Source organism: Parasteatoda tepidariorum, chromosome 1 (genome assembly GCF_043381705.1).
Source record: "Parasteatoda tepidariorum isolate YZ-2023 chromosome 1, CAS_Ptep_4.0, whole genome shotgun sequence".
Taxonomy (NCBI): Eukaryota; Metazoa; Arthropoda; class Arachnida; order Araneae; family Theridiidae; genus Parasteatoda; species Parasteatoda tepidariorum.
Genome location: NC_092204.1, coordinates 44,352,629 through 44,375,900, shown reverse-complemented (window position 1 = coordinate 44,375,900; position 23,272 = coordinate 44,352,629). Strand labels below are relative to the sequence as shown.

Sequence of the window (23,272 nt, the reverse complement as noted above, 5' to 3'; positions counted from 1 at the left end):
CGCCCACATGTTGCGCGGACTGTTAGAGACTTCTGTTCAGCACAACGCATGCAACTTCTTCCTTGGCCTGCTTATTCGCCGGATATGTCGCCTATTGAGCACGTGTGGGATATGGTTGGTCGGCGTCTCACTCGTGATCCGCGTCCTGCAGTTTCCAAAGACGAACTTTGGTTGCGCATACAAGCGATATGGAATTCTCTTCCTCAAGCAGATATTCAACATCTGTTTGACTCCATGCCACGTCGTATAGCAGCACTTATTGCAGCGCGTGGTGGCTGCACCAAATACTGATTTCGGACGCTTAATTTGTTTCTTTTGTTTTGAAAATTTCATCATTTATTTGTATCAGTACAAGTCGTTTCTGCATTAAATTTCATTTGATTCTGATGATTCTTTCATGGTGTTGCATTTTCTACAAACAGCAGTTTATATCTGGAAAAAAAATTGTCTGAATTTTCAAAACAAAAATAGTTTAAATATTTCTAAAAATTATTAAACTTTTTAAAAATTGCTAATTTGGAGATAATTTTTCCTCCTAAATGAAAATTATTGAAATTAATGGATAATTTTCACATTTTAGATATTTTTATGAACTCATGTTATGCTGCGTTGGAACGACTTTTTAAACATTAAAAAGCTATCGCTTTTCTTCGTTTACGCATTTTGCGCTAAGTTCGTAATTAGCATGCAGGACACTGACTGAAAATGGACAAAACTTAACCTAACAGTTATGAATAACTGTAACCTCACAACAGTTATTAAAATAGAATATTATTTGCTAGGAAGGGTAATTTCATACACTGCTAGAATTTTAATTCTAAAATTACGATAAAATAACCGGTATCAATCTGTTCATCCAATTAATCGTAAAGTTTACGGACATTGGATCTAGGTTGTGTTTGAATTGTGTTTTTTTTAAGTGAACCGTGGAATGTGGCTAAGTTTATCTGGTGATGTCATCTGTCGTAAGAGATGGAAAATATTAGACTTTTTGTGTTTAGCAGCTTTATGGCTCTGCCATCTATGTATGAATGATAGTAATAATCCAGGTATTGATAATTCTAATAATCCAGGGTCACCAATTGGCGAGTGCAAGGTGCTGGAAACTCTTTATGTGTTGAAGAGGAAATATTATGATGTCAACGCTGGGACTCAATCCCCCCTTCTGATGGTCATGAGATTATTAGATTAGCCCTCTCAGCTATAATATGCCCCCAGCTGCAAGGAACTATGTGGTTTTATTAGGTGGGCCTAGTTGGTGAGATGAAAAAAAATTCTGGTTGTTTAACCATATTAGGTGAAAGCAGTTAATAAACGGTTTTTTTCACAGTTAAAAGTTTGAATACCATCGTATTTAAAATTATTTGTTTCTTTTGCTTGAATATGGTAAAATAACAACTAAATAAGCTGTTATTTAACCATTTTTTCCTAGAAATTTCTAGCAGTGTATGACCAACAAACTTTCGAAAAACAATTTATATAAAAATAAGAAAAAATAATAAATAAAAATAAAATAAAATAAAAAAAATAAATAAATTTAATTTAAAAAAAAATAGAGCATAATTCTTTTGGTCCCAACTAAGGGAAAAAAAGTCTTACATTTAAATTTTCGCATCAGTTTTCTAATATAAAATAAAACAGCTTTACGTTACGTGTGTAAAATTAAGTCATCTCATGTTGTAAGGAAGACAGCTACTCTCTATTTATGAGTTTATTCGGAAAGCAAATTATTCTCTCGGGACATTTGCTTTTGTCGCTACAAATACTACTTTAGGTAACAGTGAGAGAAGAGGAACTTTATTTTTAAATAGTTTCTAAGAATTCTTTAAAGCGTGGGGCTATTAGTGTGAATTAAACGTAACGTCTAGTTTATGACAGTATGAATACAAATTAAACATAATGCGTTGTGTGAATTAAATATAATGGCTTTTAAACTTGTGTGATTTATTTAAGTTCATAAAAATTAAATATTCAGTTAGTTTACGTATGTAGTATTCTTTTTTTTTTTAATTTGAGAAACTAAATTTTATTTTTACCGTGTTAAATATTTTCTTTTTTATCTTTTGGTCTAAATTGTAATAAAAATGTTGAATTTGCATATTTTTTTTTCATTTGTAATCAAAGTTATATATTTCAATAAAAAAATGGGCTAAATTTTAAGTTATAGGTGGTATAAATAATTATTAATGTTTAGGTGTATATGGTGTATCGTAAGCCCAATCCACATTATGTATTTATAAAATCCTTGTGAAAAATGAAGTAAAAAATGCTCATTAATGGTTTTAAAATAATATTTAATCAAATAAATAACGAAATCATTACCAAAATTAGGTAATGATAAGGACGACAAAATATCGAAACCTGTTTTATTGCCTGAGGAGTTAAAAAGTAAGTGATAGCAAGTATTATTAAATACGTTGTCAAACTTTATATCTCCAAAATGGTTCAAATCTCGCTTTTCTTTATTGTGATGAGTCAGTTTACATTAAAGTCTGTTTTTTTCCAGATTAAGCATTAATTAACCACTACTTTGACTAGAATGATTAAAATACGCATTTAGTGCTATACTAAAAAAATATTTTTTACAGGACAACGTGTATATTAAAAACTGTTAAAACTGCGATCGAGATGTGAGAATTGAAAAATATGCATATCATTAAAGTTCAGGTAAATTTTCTATTAAAGCAATGTATGTTTCGAATAGCAAATTTCCTCAAAAGATTTTTCAAATAATTACGAATTGTAAATTAATTCTAACTTCGTGCCCTTCGGTAATGTTTCTGAATCTTCTTCACTTTTGAACGTTCAATTGTTTAATTTCTACACTTAACGAATAGGTACCGTACTACATAGTACATAAACACTTAACTACATAGGTACCGTATCGATTATTCAAATAATTATTTTGACATTAGAATAAGCCAGCTGGAATCAGTTCAAACCATATACAGATCAGAAAATGGCAAGATATTGATTTTAATCAACTGATTGGAATCATTTTTCAAGAGAATAATTCTTTTAAGAATAATTTATGATCTTAAAGAGTTTCTTATAGATTGATTATTAGAGAAGTGCTATAAAAATCACATTTGAGTAACTTGATTGTAATAGTGATTGAAATCGCCCATGAGAATTAATTTATGTAAATTGAAAAAATTTTCATATTCGGCTTTGTTCAGTTTAGAATTGGGCTCTGAATCAGTTATTTTAGTTATCGAAGTGATTCCTCTATTCAAGTTATCACTTTGCAATGTTCGAGATTCTAATCTTAAATTTGAATCGTGGTTCTTATTCAAATGACATATGTGATTTTGTTCTTTCAACTCGAATCATTATATGTTTATTTTTTCCCGAAGCTTTAAAAAGACGAGGATTTTTTTCTATGTCTTAAAGTAATTTCTAATTACAGTACGAGCAAGATGACTGACTAATGATGAAACTACCATTTTGATCTATTCCAATATAGTGATTCATGATTCAAATCTTAAATTTGAATCGTGGTTCTTATTTAAAGGACACGCGTGATTTTGTTCTTTTAACTCGAATTATTATTTGTGTGTTTATTTTTCCAACGCTTTAAAGAAATAGGACAGGATTTTATAAGCTGTAATAAAAAAATTTTAGATTAGAGTACGTGCAAGATTACTGACAAACGATGAAATTACAATTTTAATATATTCGAATATAGTGATTCCAGATTCAAATATTAGATTTGAATCATGGTTCTTATTCAAATGACATATGGGATTTCGTTCGTTCAACTCGAATTAATTTATGTTTGTTTATCCGACGCTTCAAGGAAACGAAGATTCTTTTTTCTAAGTTTCAATGTAATTGTTTTTAGATTAGAGTACGAAAAAATTGACTGACAAAATGATGAAACTACCATTTTGATATATTCGAATATAGTGACTCGAATGACGAATTAGTGAATTCGAATATAATGAAATAGTTAAGCTCGAATTATTTATAATGATTTGTATTTCTCAACCCCTGAGAAAAAAAATAGTGAAGATGGGATTTTACTTGAAATTAAAATATGAGTCAGATGAGTGACAGGACAGATGACTGTTTGAGAATTAGTTATGTAGAAAAGAGTGCGGCTTTCTCTTCCTGCCTGTCACTCTTTCATTAATTTAATTTCCGAGTGAAGTGAAACTCATATAACTCACAACACGGTCATCTAACTTAACTGGGTTTTAATTCTTTCCTGTGCTTTCACATTAATTCATCGTCTGTGAAGAAGAATTATTTTAACTTCCATTTTTTCTCACTTCTAACTCATTCATTTTTTAATGAAACCATATAACACGATTAAATCAGAAATGAAGGCAACTTATTTAGTTTTTGAAAGAAGTGGAATTAAAGCGCAAGTGAAGACAAAACTCATTCAGTTTTGAATGAAGCAAAATAACGTGAATAAAGCACAAGTGAAAGCATAACTCCTTCACTTTTTAATGGAGCAAACAACGTAAATAAAGTGTGAGTGAATTCACAACTCATTCAGTTTTTGAGTGAATCAAACAGTGGAAATAAAGCACAAGTGAAAACAAAACTCATTCAGTTTTGAATGAAATAAAATAATGTGAATAAACCTCAAGTGAAAGCAAAACTCATTCATTTTTGAATGGAACAAACAACGTAAATAAAGTACGAGTGAATTCACAACTCATTCGTTTTTGAATGAAGCAAAACAACGTAAATAAAGCACAAGCGTAGATTCATTTTTGAATGAAGCAAAACAACGTGAATAAACCACAAGTGAAAGCAAAACTAATCCCTTTTTTTTAAAGGAGCGAACACAGTGAATGAATAAAATACAGGTGAAGTCAAAATTCAGCCGTTTTTTAATGAAGCAAAACAACGTTAATAAAGCTTAACTGAAGGTAAAAAACTCATTCATTTTTGAACGAAACCATGTAACATGAATAAATCACAAAGTTGGGAAACTCATTCACTTTTGAAAGAAGCAAAATAACGTAAATAAAGCAAAAGTTATTTGAAAAATCAATCAATTTTTGAATGAAGCAAAACAACGTGTATAAAGCACAAATGAAGGCACGCTTGTTTTATTATAGGTAACACTAGGTAGACCTTTTCTTCATTTGAATCATTCATTTATATTTCATAAATATTTCAAAAAATAAATAATATAATTATATATTTTTGCATTCTAATGACAAATGATGTTTAAACATTTTAAGCAAAAAATAAACTTTCCATAATGACAAAATTACTTTATGAATTTTTTTTGTTGTCAAATATACTGTATAAGAGATAAGAAGCGTTCCCAGAAACCATAGGGATTCATAGGGAGTGATAATATATATAAAATATAGAGCTTCAATAGAGAATATTGTTTATTAAAATTCCTATAATGCTTTTTTTATGTGAAAAGCATTTTAAATTGTGAAAAAGAATAAAGTTAAAATATTATTAGACACTATTAGACAACAAACACGCGCGTAAATAACAATTTTCTTAAGTAAATTTCATACAATACCATGAACATTTTTTTTCTTGAAAGTAAATCTAGGTTAACTTTCGACACGTCTTGAAATTTTCATCGCATAATAATAATCCCCATCAATGGTAAATATTTCTGTTATACTATTTTCCCTTCACTCAAATATACCCTGGGAAATTCAATTAATTTTACGCAATCCCGCAATATTTATATTTGTAAATAACAAACAAAATGAACTTTTGTTTTATAATCTACTTCAATTCAATCCAAAAGAAAAACGAATTTTGTAGCTAAGAATCTCATTTTGATGTTATAGAAACATTCTCCTTTTCCGCTTTTCCATTATTTCAATCGATACAGTACAACCTTGAACTCAAATCCTTTCGCTCCCACCCTTCCGCCCCGGTTTGTGTGTCCACTTCTCGTCTGCCGCATCCACTCCTCCCACGCACACTTCATCTCGGTGTTCTCGTTTGGAATGCTTTATTTTTTACTGATGGATAGCAAATCTAATTTGTTTTCACTGATCATATCTAACGATATTTTAAAACAATTTTATTTACTTATGAAGATTACGTTATCCCACCCTTTATTTATCATTATTTATGGATACATTGATTTTACAGGAATTTTCTTTTTAATCTCTTTTGGCATCTTTAATTTTTTTTCATTCTGCCTTCCCATGTTTGTTTACTCTTGTTATACTCAGCCAATTCTTTTAGCGAAGGGGCGTTTCTGAGAAGAAAAAAAAAACTAAAGCATAAAATATAGATCCTAATATCGTTAATAAAGCTGAGCAATTTATTGTAAAATATTTATATTTTTTAAATTACGCAATAATGGTATTTTATGATGTATTCGCATGAATTCCCTGCTTTAAGATAAATATGTAGCATAATAGTTGACCATGAAAAATATTGGATACGATAATATAACGAATATTGTCAGTAACGATGATTATCGAATACGAAAATATCGTGATAATTATTGATTACGTTATCGAATATGATAATATAGTCAGTAGTATAGACAACGATAAAATTACCAAATCAAATTACCATCCAAATTACCTTTGAGCATGGCGTAAAAACCATTTATTCGGTTAAATATACTTTTGATTTTTGTATTTTTTTACTAAATGTGTGGTAATAAGAACTATCATTTTGAAAACCAGGACTTTCGGTAAACCGTGACCATATGAACGAAAAAAATGACCAAATAAATGGTTTAATACCATAAATTTTGATTTTATTAACCGGAATTATAAGTTTTTTTTACCAGAATTATCATTAGCCTAAAGTAGGGTAAATTTAAGCAGATTTTTTTCCCGTATACATATGTATATAAAGAATACCCTATACATAAATGTTTATATAGGACGTCTCCACAACTAAGAGACAATTAGAAATCACAATTTTACAGAATTAATTTAATGAATATGAATAAAATTATTTTTATGTATTCACTTTTAGCACTAAGTTATTTCATGCATTGATACATATTTGCAAGGATTTTTTTTTGGCAAATATCCTTTTTATAATTAATTTAAAGCGTCAACTTATTTATTTAAATCAATTTGTATTGCATACTTGATGTTGTTGTATGTGTGAATCCAACTGTTTTTCAAATATGAATGATCTTGTGTTTTCAGATATTCAGGAGACAGCAATGCCTCTAGTGAAGTGGTTAACGAGGACGATTCATTCTACGTTAACATGACCACGGAAGACCTGCTGCAGCCGGGTCACGTCGTCAAAGAACGATGGAAAGTTGTAAGTCGCACTTATTTGTTTTAATAAACATTGTTAATTAATTAAAATCGATAAAATTTAATTAACTAAATTAATTAATTACAACTAACAATAAATTACAATTAATTAAAATCGATAAAATTTAATGAACTAAATTTATAAATTACAACTAACAATAAATTACAATTAATTAATTAATTAAAATTAATTCAATATATTTATTTAATTAATTCATTCTATTTATTTAAGTAATTAAAATTTTGAAAAATTAAATACAGTTAATATTTTTTTTCCGCCACAATTTTGTACGTGTATATGTCGGTCGTATTCCTTTTTAGAAACGATTCTTCATTACTTATTTATATGAAGAGTATGCTATTGTAGTCGGACTTGCGCTATAATGTACCATCTACGGACGCATCTTCACTATAAACAATAGTTCACCAAAGCAACAATACTTCACTATAAACAAAATTTGTGAAAAAATATTTCTTTAGCATATTGCAGTAGTATTGCTGAAAATAGTGATTGCAATAGTATATCAAGTTGAGTGAAAAGTTTTCCGTTAAGGGGAGATACCTCAGCGCCAACATCAGCCATTCCCGTGGTAGTTAACCTTGCTCCAAACGGGTTTTTTCATTCTAAAGTTGAAAGTTGGAACTACACACCTGTGTCATTTGTTTGTCAAAACTATATTATCCTGTGCACCAAAAAAGTTTTTAAAATGGAGCTATCATGTAACAGATCAGAACGATTATGTACTATGAGTTCCGAACTAAGCTCAGTGTAACTGAATGCCACAAAAAAATGTGTGAAAGTTTAGGTTTGAAATTTCAATCCTGTTTCTTATGAAACAGTAAAAGATAGGTTTCGCAAGTTTAAAGTTGTGAATTTCGGCACTGAAGATGAACCACGCTCTATTGAGGTCGATTGTGACTAATTAAAACAAATAATAAGTCAAGACAGGAATGCTTCAACACGAATTATTGCGTTAGAGTTTGACGTTTGCCAAAAAAATAATAGTTAAGGCTGTCAAACGCATAAATCTAACGTTTAAGTTTAACAGATGGGTGCCGTACGAATTGACTGCTGAAGACAAGAGCAAGAGAAAAGCGGCCTGTTTGGCTCTGCTCAGAGATCAAAGAAAAGAGAACATTCTGAAAAGAATTGTGACCTGAGATGAAAAAGGGATGTACTACAACAATACAAGCCGTAAAGGAGGGTGGTCAGCACCCGGAGAATCAGCAGCTTCGGTTGCAAGACGAACGCTAACTAACAAAAAGGTGCTTCTCTGTATCAGGTGGAATTGTCGTGGAATTATCTATAAGGAGTACCTGAGAAGCGGACAGGCTATCAACAGTGCAGTAATATGCTAGCCAAAGTTAGCGATGCCATTCACGAAAAACGAGTTCAGAAGAAAGGTGGTTGTCTTTCATCAGGATAACGCCTGGTCACACGTTAGTGCGATGACCGGCTGGACGTGGGATTTGATGATACATCCATTATACAGCCCAGGCATGGCGCCTTCGGATTACTATTTGTTTTCACATGTGCAACTGCATCTTTATTGCACAATCTTCCCTTTAAATGACAATGCCATAAATGAGGTCGATCGCTTTCTGGACTCGCGCGTGCCACAGTTCTTCGCAGGAGAAATTGAAAAGTTGCCAAAACGCTGGCAGACAATTGTTCATTTGAATGGAGATTACTATCCGCATTAGCTTTGCTGATTTTGTATGTATTTATCATTTTACAAGATTGCTTTTTTTTGGCTGAAAACTTTTTACTGAACAGTTATATTATTTTGCTTAATATACTATTGAAATCACTAATTGTAAACTAACAAAATATAATAGAGTCTCTTTACAACTTAGTTTCATTACAGCGAATTTCTTCCAATGACATAAAAACATTCGAAATACTGTCTTCATAATAAAATGATGGTCTTCGTATAACGAATTTTTTTGACGTTTATCTTTCAAATTTTCATCATTTTTTGGAATTTTCTAAATTTTAATATTTTTATTTCTATCTTTTTTAAAGAAAGATGCATTTAAAAGGTGGGATTTATGTACAGCTGATTCTCTCTTCCACATGGGTGTTATGGAACCATCCGCATTATTCTTTTCAGCAAAATGACTAATTTAAAACGATCTTATAATGTGTATTACATCATTTTTTTAGACATAATTACATAGACATAATTTAGATAGTTTTGATTTTATCACGTTAAGCATTTTGTAACATTTCTTGAGATACCTGCAAAAAAGAAACTTTAGCCCACTATAAACAACTACCAGTTTCTTAGCTATTCACTATAATCGTTATTAATTTTAATATTACTTATTGTATCAAATTTCCTCTTTTGCATAAATATTTTAATTAAAAACTCATTATAATCGTCACGCATACATTTTTAACACTTCAAAAATTTTAATTTTTTCCCTCCTTGTAGATAACTACTGTGTAATAAATTTTGAATCTTGAATTATAAATTTTTTGTTTATGCATCTTTTATACTTATGTTCAAAAATGTTAATTTCAAATTAATAGTACTGGCTTTGTAGTCTGTTAGAGGTCAAAGCAATTTTTTCTTTTATTGAAAATTACGAAATTTGAATAAAATTTGTTTCTTTGAAATAACATAAGTTAAATAACAGTTCAGATGGAGCCATATAAAGCATTTGTAACAACCGAGGTTTCACTATGTAATACGTGCTCATAATAGCAAAGTTAGACTTCATGAAATACTTACGCTTTTAATGATATTTTACAACATTCGTTGAATTCATATTTAGTATAAGTTTATAAACATAACTTTAATAGCTTTTGGTATTCATTAAAGTATACGCTTTAGAATGAGTTGAGTGCATTTGTTTCAACTCATTTTCTAAAACATTAGGTAACCCTGGATGCCGAATTCGGGACTGTTAAAGTTGATTTGATAATTCTATGTTGATGTTGATATGAGACGGATCTTTTGATACAGTTGTTTTAACAAAAATTCATGGATAATTTTCGTTTATAGTCCTTTAAGGATACTTATGTATCTAACTATATAAAAATTTAATGATGTTGTCGCAGTTTTCCGTTGTTGGTGGTACATTTTTAATGACCGGAAAATCACATGGAAGGATCCAGTTTTCGCACATTAATTTCCATATTTGTTTTAGTTGTCATCCAGCATTAACAAAAAGTAATGAAAATATTATTTTCCTGTAAAATATCTTTGTATCCCAAATTCAGAGGTTACTTGCTATATTTATTTTTCCTATTTTACTTTTTCGATTTTAATTACTAAATTTTTGATTTTGATTGTTTTCTAAATTATAAGTTTAAAGCTAAATTAGTTGTTTCTTTATTATAACTTAATTCTATGATATTGCATTATTGCCCTATGCATTAAGATAAACTTATTTGAATCAGTGTTTAAACTTATTAACCGTTTTACAATTATTATTTTTGGTGTAAATTTCATTTAATATGCTATAATAAACTAACGTTTTATTTATTGACATTAATAGATCGTAATAGAATCATAAGAGAAATAGAACCATGCGAAATCAAATTTGATTCAAAATATACATAAAGATGAATGTGGACGTGGTAAGTGGCGGCACAAGCGTAAGCAAACAGTATTCTTTATAGTACATCTATTTTAAGTGAATAACTACTTAAAATGTATGTACTATATAAAGTTATACAACTTACTACGATAACTATCGTTGGAAAAGAAACTTTTCTGCTAGGAAACAACAATTGTTACGAAACAATCATTGGAGTTCATGAGCGGCAGCGTAGAGGGAGGTTAGCCCCTCGTTAATATAAACAATTTAAATAGTTCTGTTAATGTTAAAATAACTTATATAAATATGTAAAGCTTCTTGCGGGGGGGGGAGTAATTAAATGCTTTTTGTAAAAAATTTTATATTACAGTAAGTGTTAGTTTAATATAGTTTGGAAAAAAAATTATAATGATTTTTTCCCTGCTCGGTTTATTATTTAACGTATGTTATAGTACAAAAACTATCCTTAAAATAAAATAAAGTACTCAACGTAAAAATAGTTATAATAATATAATAAATAGTTATAAAGTATTCAAAGTAAAAAGTTATAATAATACAATAAATGGTTATAAAGTATTCAAAGTAAAAATAGTTTAATTGATACAATAAATAGTTATAAAGTATTCAAAGTTAAAATATTTATAATAATCCAATAAATAGTTATAAAGTATTCGAAATAAAAATAGTTATAATAATACAATAAATAGTTACAAAGTATTCAAAGTTGAAATAGTTATTATAATACAATAAATACTTATGAAGTATTCAAAGTAAATATAGTTATAATAATACAATAAATACTTATAAAGTATTCAAAGTAAATATAGTTATAATAATACAATAGATAGTTATAAAGTATTCAAAGTAAATATATAACCAGGCGGCAGGAATAGTTGTTTAATACCCAAGAAAAAAAATTTCATGAGCGATCTATGATTAATCAAATAGGATGATTTTCTCTATTTTTAGACTGTTAATGTTTATGTAAAGAAAGAAGAAGATAGATGACTGTTTGATTGTTGAAAGAAGATTAATAATTATTATTTTTTTTTTCAGGTGAAAAAAATTGGAGGTGGTGGATTTGGGGAAATCTACGAAGGCCTAGACTTGGTATCAAAAGAATTAGTAGCTTTAAAATTAGAATCAGCAAAACAAACCAAACAAGTGCTCAAAATGGAGGTGGCTGTACTTAAAAAATTACAAGGTTATTATTTATTTTTTTCCTTTTTTATATACCAAAACTGACAAATGTGCTTCAATAATTCAAATGATATTTTGTAAATTGTATTATTGTTACAATAATGGCATGATTTTAAAAATCTGAAATTGATAGATTTAAATGCACACGCCAGATATTAACATTAACTGTGATACTTATTTAATTTTTGCTGAATTAAGTGCATTCCCTTTTGCACTTTTACAAAATTTATCTATGAATATGTTTATGTTGNTTAGACTGTTTCTTTATGTAAAGAATCATAAGAGAAATTAAAAGAAATTAATTTCTTTTAATTTCTAATTAATTTCTTTATGTAAAGAAAGAAGAAGAAGATAGATGACTGTTTGATTGTTGAAAGAAGATTAATATTATTATTATCTTTTTCAGGTGAAAAAAATTGGAGGTGGTGGATTTGGGGAAATCTACGAAGGCCTAGACTTGGTATCAAAAGAATTAGTAGCTTTAAAATTAGAATCAGCAAAACAAACCAAACAAGTGCTCAAAATGGAGGTGGCTGTACTTAAAAAATTACAAGGTTATTATTTATTTTTTTCCTTTTTTATATACCAAAACTGACAAATGTGCTTCAATAATTCAAATGATATTTTGTAAATTGTATTATTGTTACAATAATGGCATGATTTTAAAAATCTGAAATTGATAGATTTAAATGCACACGCCAGATATTAACATTAACTGTGATACTTATTTAATTTTTGCTGAATTAAGTGCATTCCCTTTTGCACTTTTACAAAATTTATCTATGAATATGTTTATGTTGATATATTTGTAGCTGTTTTTTACAAAAAAAACTTATTCTTCTGCGAAATGTAGTGATGGCTGTTCAACGACGGCAATGTCATCATATGAAATTATGCTTTTTAGTGAATAATAAGCTATTTTTATAACCATAGTGAGTTTGCTACCATAGGTGATCGGATAACAAAAGGCTGAAACATATAATGCTTAAAACATTTATTACTTAAACTGTTAGTTAAAATAAGACATTTATTATTTAGCAATTAATAAAAGTTTATCAGAAGTTTTTTTTTATATCTTTTTATTTCATATAGATTATATTTTAATTTAGATGTTAAGTGAAAGTAAAAAAAACCAAGCATCATGTTATTAATCTTTATAATCTACGTAATAAAAATAATTTAAGAGACGACTGGCTCTGTTTCGATAATTAAGAGATAAAAAATAATTTAAGAAAAAAAATATCCTTGTTTTCTGATATGCATTTGATGGATAACAATAATATTATCAAACAAAAGTGATTCTATAATTTGAATATTATTAAATACTGCCAATCTTAGAATAGGACATTAACTAAGTTATTTGAAAAAAGAAAATGCTTATTATATATAATATATTTATTTTTAAAAAAAATTATTTAAAATTTTATTTAATTATGTAAAGGTAGTTTCAAAATGAAAAAAAATTACAATGCCCTATTTATTATTATCATTTCTGTAAAATTGAAAATAATCCGTTTTTTAAAAGTTATACTTACACTATAAGTGCCACTCTGATCCCCACACTTCTAGTTTGACCCGAGAGATATCAAAAATCAATTTCGCGGAAAAAGTTTAGTGGCCTTTGTTCGTTAACAACAAAGCTAAACTTCGTTTGTTAACTTCGCCACTGGAGACTACAATAAAATAAAAGATATATTTAAAAAAAACATAATCAATGAAGTAAACTAATCACAAAAGTGCAATTTAAAATATTTTTAAAAATGTTTCCTTGGAGTGCAACTTAAAATTGCCAGTTTGGTGGTTAAAGTTATGAAATGTTTGAATTTATGAAATCATCAGATCTAGCGTATATTTCGGTTATTTAATAAAACGACAATATGATTGTTGACATTCACCGAAGAAAGTCGACGATCACTAATTTCGGTTTTTCACAGTGACTTACACATATATAATTAAAACTCACTTATATTGAAGAGGTAGTCAACAGAAATGTTCCATTTAGGTTGAAATTAGCACTTTTGAATAAAAGTCACCAAATGGAACTTGCAGCCATGTTAACAAGTAACACAAATGGTTTTTGAAAAAGTCTATAAAAATACTTCTAATGCAGCTAGAATTTGAATTAAAATTGTTTTAAAACCGTAAAAGTTTATCTTCGTCACGAAGTAAAATTAAAACGCGTAATTTTTGACCGAAACTTCTTTTATATATGAAGTTCTACTATATATGAAGTTCTTGTATATGTCTATATTTGAATGAATCATAAACACGATTTGTAAACGTGCACGTGCTTATTGATTTTAAAGATCGTTTTATCTTAAATATGATTTATCATTAAAACACAATAAGGTTTTATATGCATGTAACAAACATTTCAAGTAGCAACTTAATTCTTCTTAAATAAATGCTTAACAATTTTCAATAAAAAGAAAATTAAAAAACATTTTTTCATTCATCTATGAATGTATCGATTATATTGAAGCCTATCTGATATAGATGCAAGATATTTATCAAGAGCCCCTAACGGCATTCAGAGAAAAATCAGTCAGAATGGAGAGAAACGGAAGGAAACAGAAATGATAGGCATTTTACTCAGTAAACTAGTTAAATGCAGCAGAATTTATTCACACTAAATTTCAAACAAAGTTCATCAACAGACGGCGCTGCTGTCTGCATAGAAATGTTCGTTAATTTTCCTTCAGACTGTGTCGCAAATGGAGGTTAATTTGAAAACATTTTATAATTTTTCTCAGTAAAGAGTGCCATCTACCGCCATGGTGACTCAGAGTGTAGAACCCTTTGTCTCCCAATGAGGTGGCCTAGATTCGAATCCCAACTATTGCTTTTCAATACTAATCCTACTCCATGCTTGATCCGACCACAGTGTTCACATAAAAAATATCCTCAATGGTAGACGGATCTTTGTTTAGAATCCTCTTGCCATCAAGCTAACCATGTGAGGTTTTCCTCTTCATGTAACGCAATTGTGGGTAGTTCCATCAAAAAGTCATCAACTGGGGCTGGTTTGTCCCACTGCTTGATCTCTGAGTACCATTGAGTTACGTTCAAAACTCGGAGTTGGGCATTGACAGTCACAAACCTGGAAACCTGGTTGTTCAATGTTATTTTATAAGATAAAATAATATAAAAACAGTGGCACCAGGGGGTATTTTTTGTAATCTGGGGAGATTAAATTGTTTGGTTTCTTGAGCAGAACGGTATATTTTTTAAAGCGTAGCCCTATATTTTCTTTCATTCTTCTGTTTTACTTCAATAGTTTTTTCTATTTTTTTAAATCATCTATTATTACCTATATCAAAAAAACCGTATTGGCTATTGCTGCTCATTATGATCCTTAAATCACTTGTTTAAAAATGTGTTTCAATACTTTTTTCCTTTTCTATTTAAAAATGTCCTAGCATAATTTTAATTTAATTTTATCGATTGCAGGCAAAGAACATGTATGCCGGTTTATTGGGTGTGGCCGAAACGACAGATTCAACTATGTAGTGATGCAACTGCAGGGGAAAAATCTGGCCGAGTTGAGGAGAAGCCAACCCAGAGGTGCTTACAGCCTCAGTACCACCCTCAGACTTGGCTTACAAATCTTGAAAGCCATAGAAAGCATACATGAAGTTGGATTTTTGCATAGAGATATAAAACCAGTAAGTATTATTGAAACGAAATAGGAGTATATTTATCTTGAATGAGAAAGTAACAAAGCATCGTTAAATGTCCTTTCAAATGTTTAAGATAGAAAAAAAGGCAACAAGACTTTAAAATTATTTTACATAAAACATCTTACAATAGAAGACAAGGAAGGAAAAACACATCCATAATGCAAAATAGCAAAGATCGAAATGGCTACTCCATTAAAGGAGTTGGCAAAGCTTTAACTGGTAACACCGATCTTAGCTATTGTTATTATTTATTTTTACTTCTTGATTGTTTAACGAATATTTTTTCATATTTTTATTTTATTTTTGCTTTCTTTTATTCTAATTCAAGTCATGCAACTTAAAATTGTTTACTTTGGTTTTTTTGTTGTTGTTTATATTAACATCAAATCTGTATTCAATATGATAAAATTTAAAATTGCTCTTTATATACGTTTTTCCATTTTATGTTTTTTCTTCTTTTATGAACTTTCATTTAAAGAAATAACTGTCACCGTTCCATTCAAAGAAAATTTTTAAGATATTCGTATGAAGAAGATAATTTTTAAAACCTTAGTTTTCGTGCACTTATTAATATACATTTTTTTAAATTCTTGGAATAGTTTGAGAGAAAAACAATCCTCTTACTTTAATCTCTACCTCTTGTTTTGTAATCTTATTTTTAGCTCCGCGAAACTGTTATTAGTATGCTTGAAGGCAAGCCAACTTTTTGTTTTGGAATATTACCATTGTTAAAAGTTACCCTTTTTTTAAAACCACTTTTTATTATTTTGCATTTACACACCAATGTAACAAAAATATATTGTACGGCAGAAACCGTTGCATTCTACTAAAAAAAAAATTTTTTTTTTAACTTGTGCCGGTAAAAATCAATAATTTTTAATTTTAAAAAAACACTTTTTTTTTTTTAATTTTCCTTTTCAAAAATAAACTTTTTGAGCTAAGACCATGTCCTATTCTTCATGATTATAAATTGTATTAAGATTCTTGTTTTTATAAAATTGTTCCCTCTTATATTTAAAAACAAAATGTTGATTAAACTCACGGGGAAATGTCCTTTGTAATTTTTAATTCATTAATACTGTTTTGTTCTCTTATTAAAAAATTCTTACCTGTTTTTTTCTCAGTCAAATTTTTCCATGGGCCGGTTGTCGCATAATTGTCGAAGTGTATATATGTTAGATTTTGGTTTGGCCAGGCAATATGTAACTGCAACCGGAGAAGTAAGACCACCAAGGGCAGCAGCAGGCTTTAGGGGCACAGTTCGTTATGCTTCCATTAACGCCCATCGAAACAAGGTGAGTAGTGCATTATTTTATATTAAACAAATAAATCTTGTAACAATCGAATTTTTTCATTTGGTTAAAAAAAATGATCTTTTAAAAAAAAATAATTATGTACCGTAAGGTATGATATTTTGTAAAAGATTTATTTAACAAATACGAATTTTCGAATACTACGTATCATTTATTATCGCGAGGTCACAAAAATAAAAAAAGAAAGAAAGAAATTGAGTCACACACAATAATATATTTCAAAAAACTTCTACTATTTTACTTCAGCACTGTTTTTAACTTACTATTTTTTATAATTTAAAACTCATTCATTTTTTACTTGATAAAATGAAGAGCGAGGCAATCTAAATACTTCAATGTACAATCGTGGACCTAGGCAGAATTTTTTTTCGTGCGTCTTATTTGTTTAAATATATAAAAATATTAAATTGAACTCTTAAAAAAATTTCTTTGGCAAGATTTTAATTTGTTATAAACATAACAACAAACAGGAATTAATAGTTTTTTATTGAGGTACCTTCAACGTAAGTGTCAAGCTGCCATTGAAAAGATCTATCTAAAAAGATCTGATGAGACGACAGCTTGTTACTGACCCGTCATGAGCTTAAGGAATGCTAGTTTGTCTTANGCAGCAGCAGGCTTTAGGGGCACAGTTCGTTATGCTTCCATTAATGCCCATCGAAACAAAGTTAGTCGTGCATTATTTTATACTAAAAAAAAACATATCTTGTAACAATCGAATTTTTTTTTATTTGATTAAAGAAAACATTAAAAAAATTTGACCTTTTTTAAGAAAAAAAACTAATTACGTATAGTAAGGTATGATATTTTGTAAAAGATTAAAAACCTATTCATTTAACAAATACGTATTTTCGAATTCTACGTATCAATTATTATCGCGAGTCCACAAAAATAAAAAAAGAAGAAAGAAATTGAGTCACACACAATAATATATTTCCAAAAATTTCCACTATTTTATGTCGGTACTGTTTTCAACTTACTATTTTTTATAATGTAAAACTCATTCAACTTGTCCACACAATTCATTTTTTACTTGATAAAATGAAGAGCTTGTTTCCGGACAATCTAAATACTTCAATTTACAATGGTCAACCTAGGCAGTTTTTTTTCCGTGTTTTTCTTATTTGTTTAAATATAAAAATATTAAATTGAATTTTTAAAAATTTTCTTTGACAAGATTTTAATTTGTTATAAACATAACAACAAACAGGAATTAATAGTTTTTTATTGAGGTACCTTCAACGTAAGTGTCAAGCTGCCATTGAAAAGATCTATCTAAAAAGATCTGATGAGACGACAGCTTGTTACTGACCCGTCATGAGCTTAAGGAATGCTAGTTTGTCTTAGTTAACGCTACTGATGCGCAACGCTGTCTGCCTTCGTTGCCACCATCATGCCTTCATTTTTAAGACAGTGAAACCTTAACCTCTTTGACCCTTTAGCTGACAACAGGCTCTTGTGGAAGCGATTTTACCTTCAATAATATCTTAATGCTATCACACAATTTTCTTCATTGATGGCTCTTTTTTAGACTTAAATTTTTTTTCCTTTTTTTTTAAAACTTTTAGGAAATGGGACGCCACGATGATCTATGGTCTTTGTTCTACATGTTGGTGGAGTTTGTAAACGGACAATTGCCATGGAGGAAAATCAAAGATAAGGAACAGGTAATAAAGATCTTTGGTTAAACATTGATTGTAACACGTGAATATAATCGGTGCTTTTGAAACTGGACTATGGTTGTAAAATAGTCAGACCCCGTTATAGTAAACCATCTGAGGATCCAGCAGTAAGTCCACTGTGAACGATGATTCACTATATCCAAAATGCTAGAAAAATTTTTCTTTGTAGTATCATTGGAAATAGTGATAGCAGCAGTACGTAGTTTGGTTTCTAAATTGTTAACTAACTAAATATGTAGAGTCCCACTACAATTAAATTTCCTTACAGTGAATTTCTTCCTATAACGAAATTTTTAATCAGGACATTTAAAAACGCTCCAAATATTCTCCATGTAATGAAGTGTTTATCACCCTATGAAATTTTTTCAGGTGTTTCAATTTTCGTCAGTCTGGAAATTTTTAGATATTTATTGTTTTGATTTCCGTTATTTTTGAAGAAAGTTTGATTTTCTGTGTAACCAATTCGCTTTCTCATAGACTTCTTTTTTGGGCCCATTCAAATAATAAGTTAGCAAATTTTCGGCAATTTTAGAGTTCCCTTGTCAACAAAAATAAGCAAACTACGAATCTCCATACCATGCTTACCTAAGAAGGTTGCAATACCTCTTCCCCTGTTTTTTGCTTTAAATTTGACTTTTACAGTAGTTATCTAATGTTAAGATTTGATTCAAATAAATGATGCAGCTTTGCATGAAACAAAATTTATGTTAAAATTTGCTTTATCAAGCTTTGAGTAAAAAAAAAATTCAGGAAGTTTTTGTTTTCTTTTTGAGGTCAAAATTCTTGATCTCTAAAACTCCTCGAAGAAATTTTTATTTTAGTTTTTTTCAGGTCCCACTATAAGCGAATAATTTCTCACTTATAGAAATATGGGACATTATGGGCTAAATAGAAGTTCGAACGAGACCACTAAAAACGTTTACTACTATTAAATGTTATATATATCCTTGTGTTGATTACAGCGGAGTTAGACTGTATTTATTTGTAAATCTTGTAATAAATAATTCGGATTTTAATCTTGTAATAAAATATCGCTTTTATTAAATAAACTTAAATAATAAGATGTATAATATAAGCTTCATTGATGAATTCATTATAGCTGATATCTCCCAAAAGAATTTTTTTTTCATTTTTTATTTTAATACTAGAGTTTAAACTTCGTACACACACGCAGACCATTACTGTAGAAAAAAAAATTTCCTCCTAAAACGTAACACCATATTTTATATCATTCAACAACGGAAGTTAAAAAGAATAGATTTATTGAAAGTTCCAAAAATATGCCATTTAGAAATGGAAACGTTATCTCAAAAGAAAAAAAAAGTGTTATTTTCTCATCAAAAATAATTATTTTTTATCTAATTGAGTGATATTCCATTTATGTAATTAAATTCTTTTACAGAAACTGTAAAAGCTGTCTTACATTTTAAAGCTAATTCTACATATTTTTAATGCAAAATATCTAAGGCAAATTTTCCTATGCTTAAATATTTGGGAACAGTCAGTCTTAAGAAAAACTATAATCCTTTTTACAAATTTTTAAAAAAGAGATAATTAGTATTTATACAAGTATGTTTGTATTAATAGTTACAAGTATGCTTCCAAACACCACACAAAAAATGAGTAGTTAATACATTAAGAGGTGTTGATTGAAAATGTTATTAAAAGAAATAACTTACTAAATAACTTGGAAAAAAATTTCTCTTCTATGTCAAAAGAAAGGAAGTTAATAATATTCCTAGCATGTGAAAAAAATAATATTCATCTTTTGATTTTTTGGGGGGGAATACAGAATTTCAAATTTAAGAATGATTTTTTGATTTGCGAAAATTATTCAATCCTATGTGATAAAAACAGCATTCAAAAATGTAGTACAAAAAGTGCGTTAGAACGTTGTACAAATTATCACAGATTCCAAGATCATACATTTTTCTGTCACATCTTTTGAAATCTCTATTTATTTTTCATTCATTCTTTTTTTTAATTTGCAGGTTGGTATCATGAAAGAAAAGTACGATCATCGGCTTCTCCTGAAACACTTGCCTTCCGATTTCCGCCAATTCCTTGACCACATCCTAGCCCTTGAGTATTATGATCGTCCTGACTACAATATGCTGTCCGGTCTGTTTGAGCGATGTATGAAGAGAAGAGGTATCAAAGAGAATGACCCATTCGATTGGGAAAAGCACTACACAGACAATTCCATCACCACCACCGTTACCACGTCACCCGCAGTCATATCCAAACCTCCCCTTGCTGGGTGCGACATTTTTGTATTTTTCTATTTATTTTCGATTATTTATCGACTTATATAAACGTGATCAGAAATACAATGCGATCTATTTATATTTATGCTGAAGAGTTTATTCTCCATAAGTTTTAATTATCGTCAAGCGATTTCTTTTGAAGAGTTTATTCTCCATAAGTTTTAATAATCGTTTTCAAATTAATTTAAAAGAAAAATCAAATTCAAGCAATGTTTTTTTTTAAATAATGCAAAAAAAAATATTAAATGATATTGTTTTTTAATAATTTCTAATAATTATTTTTTAATAACAGTTTTTAAAAAGTAATCGTTTGCAAATCTATTCAAATAATTTCAAGCGATGTTTTAAAATTAAATTAACAAAATAATGTTAGAAAAATTTGAAACTGTTTTTTTTTTTAAATATATTTGTACAAATCCATTAATAAATGTTCAAGAATTCTATTAAATAATACAGAATATATCTTTCATTTTTTAAGTTCCAAAAACTTGCATCGAAATCATTTGTGATTGGAAGAAACTTTTCTTGAACAAATAAGGTTGTTATCTTCTTCATGTTAAAATATAGGAGAACTAAGCACTCATATTTTCTGTTCGAAATATCAAGTGATTGCAAAAGTTTGTGCCTGATTTGAAACTAAAATAAAACACAACATATTTTCCTAAAAAAAAATGCTATTCCGTCATCAAAACTTTATTTTACAAAAGTGCCTCTCAAAATTTTACAGATTTTTTTTTTTTTTTTACTGCTTCTTTCTATGTTTTTAATAAAAGACGTAAGGACAACCTTCATTTAGCAATAGACTCTGCTTGTAGTAGTCAGGAAATGACGAAATAAAAACAAAACAAGAAAATGGCGAAGTTTGTTTTGTTACCCAGGATCCGAACTCCAGTTAAAATGTGAGAACTGTACATACTTGGAAAATGGTAGACATTTTGATTGCAGAATTGTCTCTTTTCAAACACGAAAGCAATTTTAATAATAATTAAATCAGAAATAAAAAAAAGAGCGAGAATAGGAATTAAATTTAGGTTTACACATTCTAACTAAAACTGTATTTTCTTGTTTTGTTGCTTTATATATGTATTAGTGTGTGGTTTTCTGACAAAAGGTCCTTAATGAACAACCTCTTTTACTTTAGTACTGTCCCACCTGGCACTCACGGCACAGATAATATGTTGGACGACAACATCATGGCTAGCTTTGAGGACCATGGCGAAAACTACAAACTGGACGAATTGGGTGTAAAGCGAGATACGTCTAAAGAGAACATAACTAAAGGTCTGTATCAGGCTGAAATGATCGAAGGTGGTCGAATAGCTGACAACATCCACTCCAAACCTTTGAATGAAAATAATAATAATTACTATGCAAATAACAATGCCTTAAAAGTAGATGAAATAGCAGATAAACTTGAGGTAAATATGATCATATTATATTTTATTAAAAAATGAATTAAATAATCAGTTTATATGTTTGTGTTCTATAATGATGAGTTTATTTTTAATGTAAAATTAAGTATTTTTTAAATGTAATAAAAATTTCGTTCCGATCGGCATTTTTTTACCGTTTTTTAATTACTTAATTAATATATAAACTATTAAATGGTAATCAGTGTTAAGATTTTATCAAAGCATAGAACTGAGATTAAATAAATTTGATTTAATCAAAATTTACTGAAACAATTCAAAGTGCCAAGGCAAAACATCAACTTTTTCCTGTAATATAAATTTAGTCAATACGAATATAGAAATATTCTTCAAAGTAAAAATAAAACATTTAATCTAAATATAGTATGTCAATATATTTAGTATATATAGTATAGTATATATAGTTTAGTATATATAGTATATAGTATAGTATAGTATGTCCCAAATTAAACGCAACCCAGAAAAACGAAACATGGAAAACTGAGAAAAGGAATGTTTGTTGAACACAAATTACACGAATTTTATTTTATTATACTACGAGCGTTGAACAGCCAAACCAATTCTGAGTTTACGACTATCAAAGTCCGACTACGTAGCCTTGTAATTTTAAACCCAACCCTGAAGACAAGGGTACAAGTGTATTTTCGCGCGAAGTGCTATTTGAATGCAAACGACTGGATAATTTTACAAACTTTTTGAAAAAAAAAAGTGATTTTGAGATAAACCTATTCTAAGTTGTAAGTGTGTACAGTTAAAGCTCCATTTATTTTTAGCATCACCTATTTCAACTGTATTCTGAGAAGGCTAAAGATTGTCCCAAAATTCAAGCAAGGTTTATAGTTTGTGTCATTAGTGTTATGACATTTTTCCAACAAAGAAAAGCTGATAGTTCAGGGTTAGAAAAAATAGAACGCCA

The 23,272-nt window shown here is 28.9% G+C and overlaps 2 protein-coding genes across 7 annotated transcripts in view; one reads left to right on the top strand and one right to left on the bottom strand.

Moving 5' to 3' along the window:
• Positions 1-23,272, top strand: part of LOC107453775 (tau-tubulin kinase asator) — a 130,355-nt gene that overhangs the window by 94,298 nt on the left and 12,785 nt on the right. For all 5 annotated transcript variants that reach the window (XM_043040468.2, XM_071179444.1, XM_043040465.2 and 2 more), the window contains exons 2-8: positions 7,119-7,239; positions 11,841-11,988; positions 15,435-15,649; positions 16,789-16,959; positions 18,546-18,644; positions 20,651-20,919; positions 22,068-22,344. In XM_043040468.2, the coding sequence (XP_042896402.1) occupies positions 7,183-7,239; positions 11,841-11,988; positions 15,435-15,649; positions 16,789-16,959; positions 18,546-18,644; positions 20,651-20,919; positions 22,068-22,344 (1,236 nt within the window). In that variant the 5' untranslated portion in view covers positions 7,119-7,182. The remainder of the gene's footprint in view (positions 1-7,118; positions 7,240-11,840; positions 11,989-15,434; positions 15,650-16,788; positions 16,960-18,545; positions 18,645-20,650; positions 20,920-22,067; positions 22,345-23,272) is intronic.
• Positions 21,881-23,272, bottom strand: part of LOC107453780 (ubiquinone biosynthesis protein COQ6, mitochondrial) — a 41,457-nt gene continuing 40,065 nt past the window's right edge. The window contains exon 13 of one of the 2 annotated variants that reach the window (XM_071179465.1): positions 21,881-22,267. The gene's annotated coding sequence lies outside the window, so the exon portion shown is untranslated. The remainder of the gene's footprint in view (positions 22,268-23,272) is intronic. The other variant, XR_011636540.1, reaches the window with a different exon arrangement.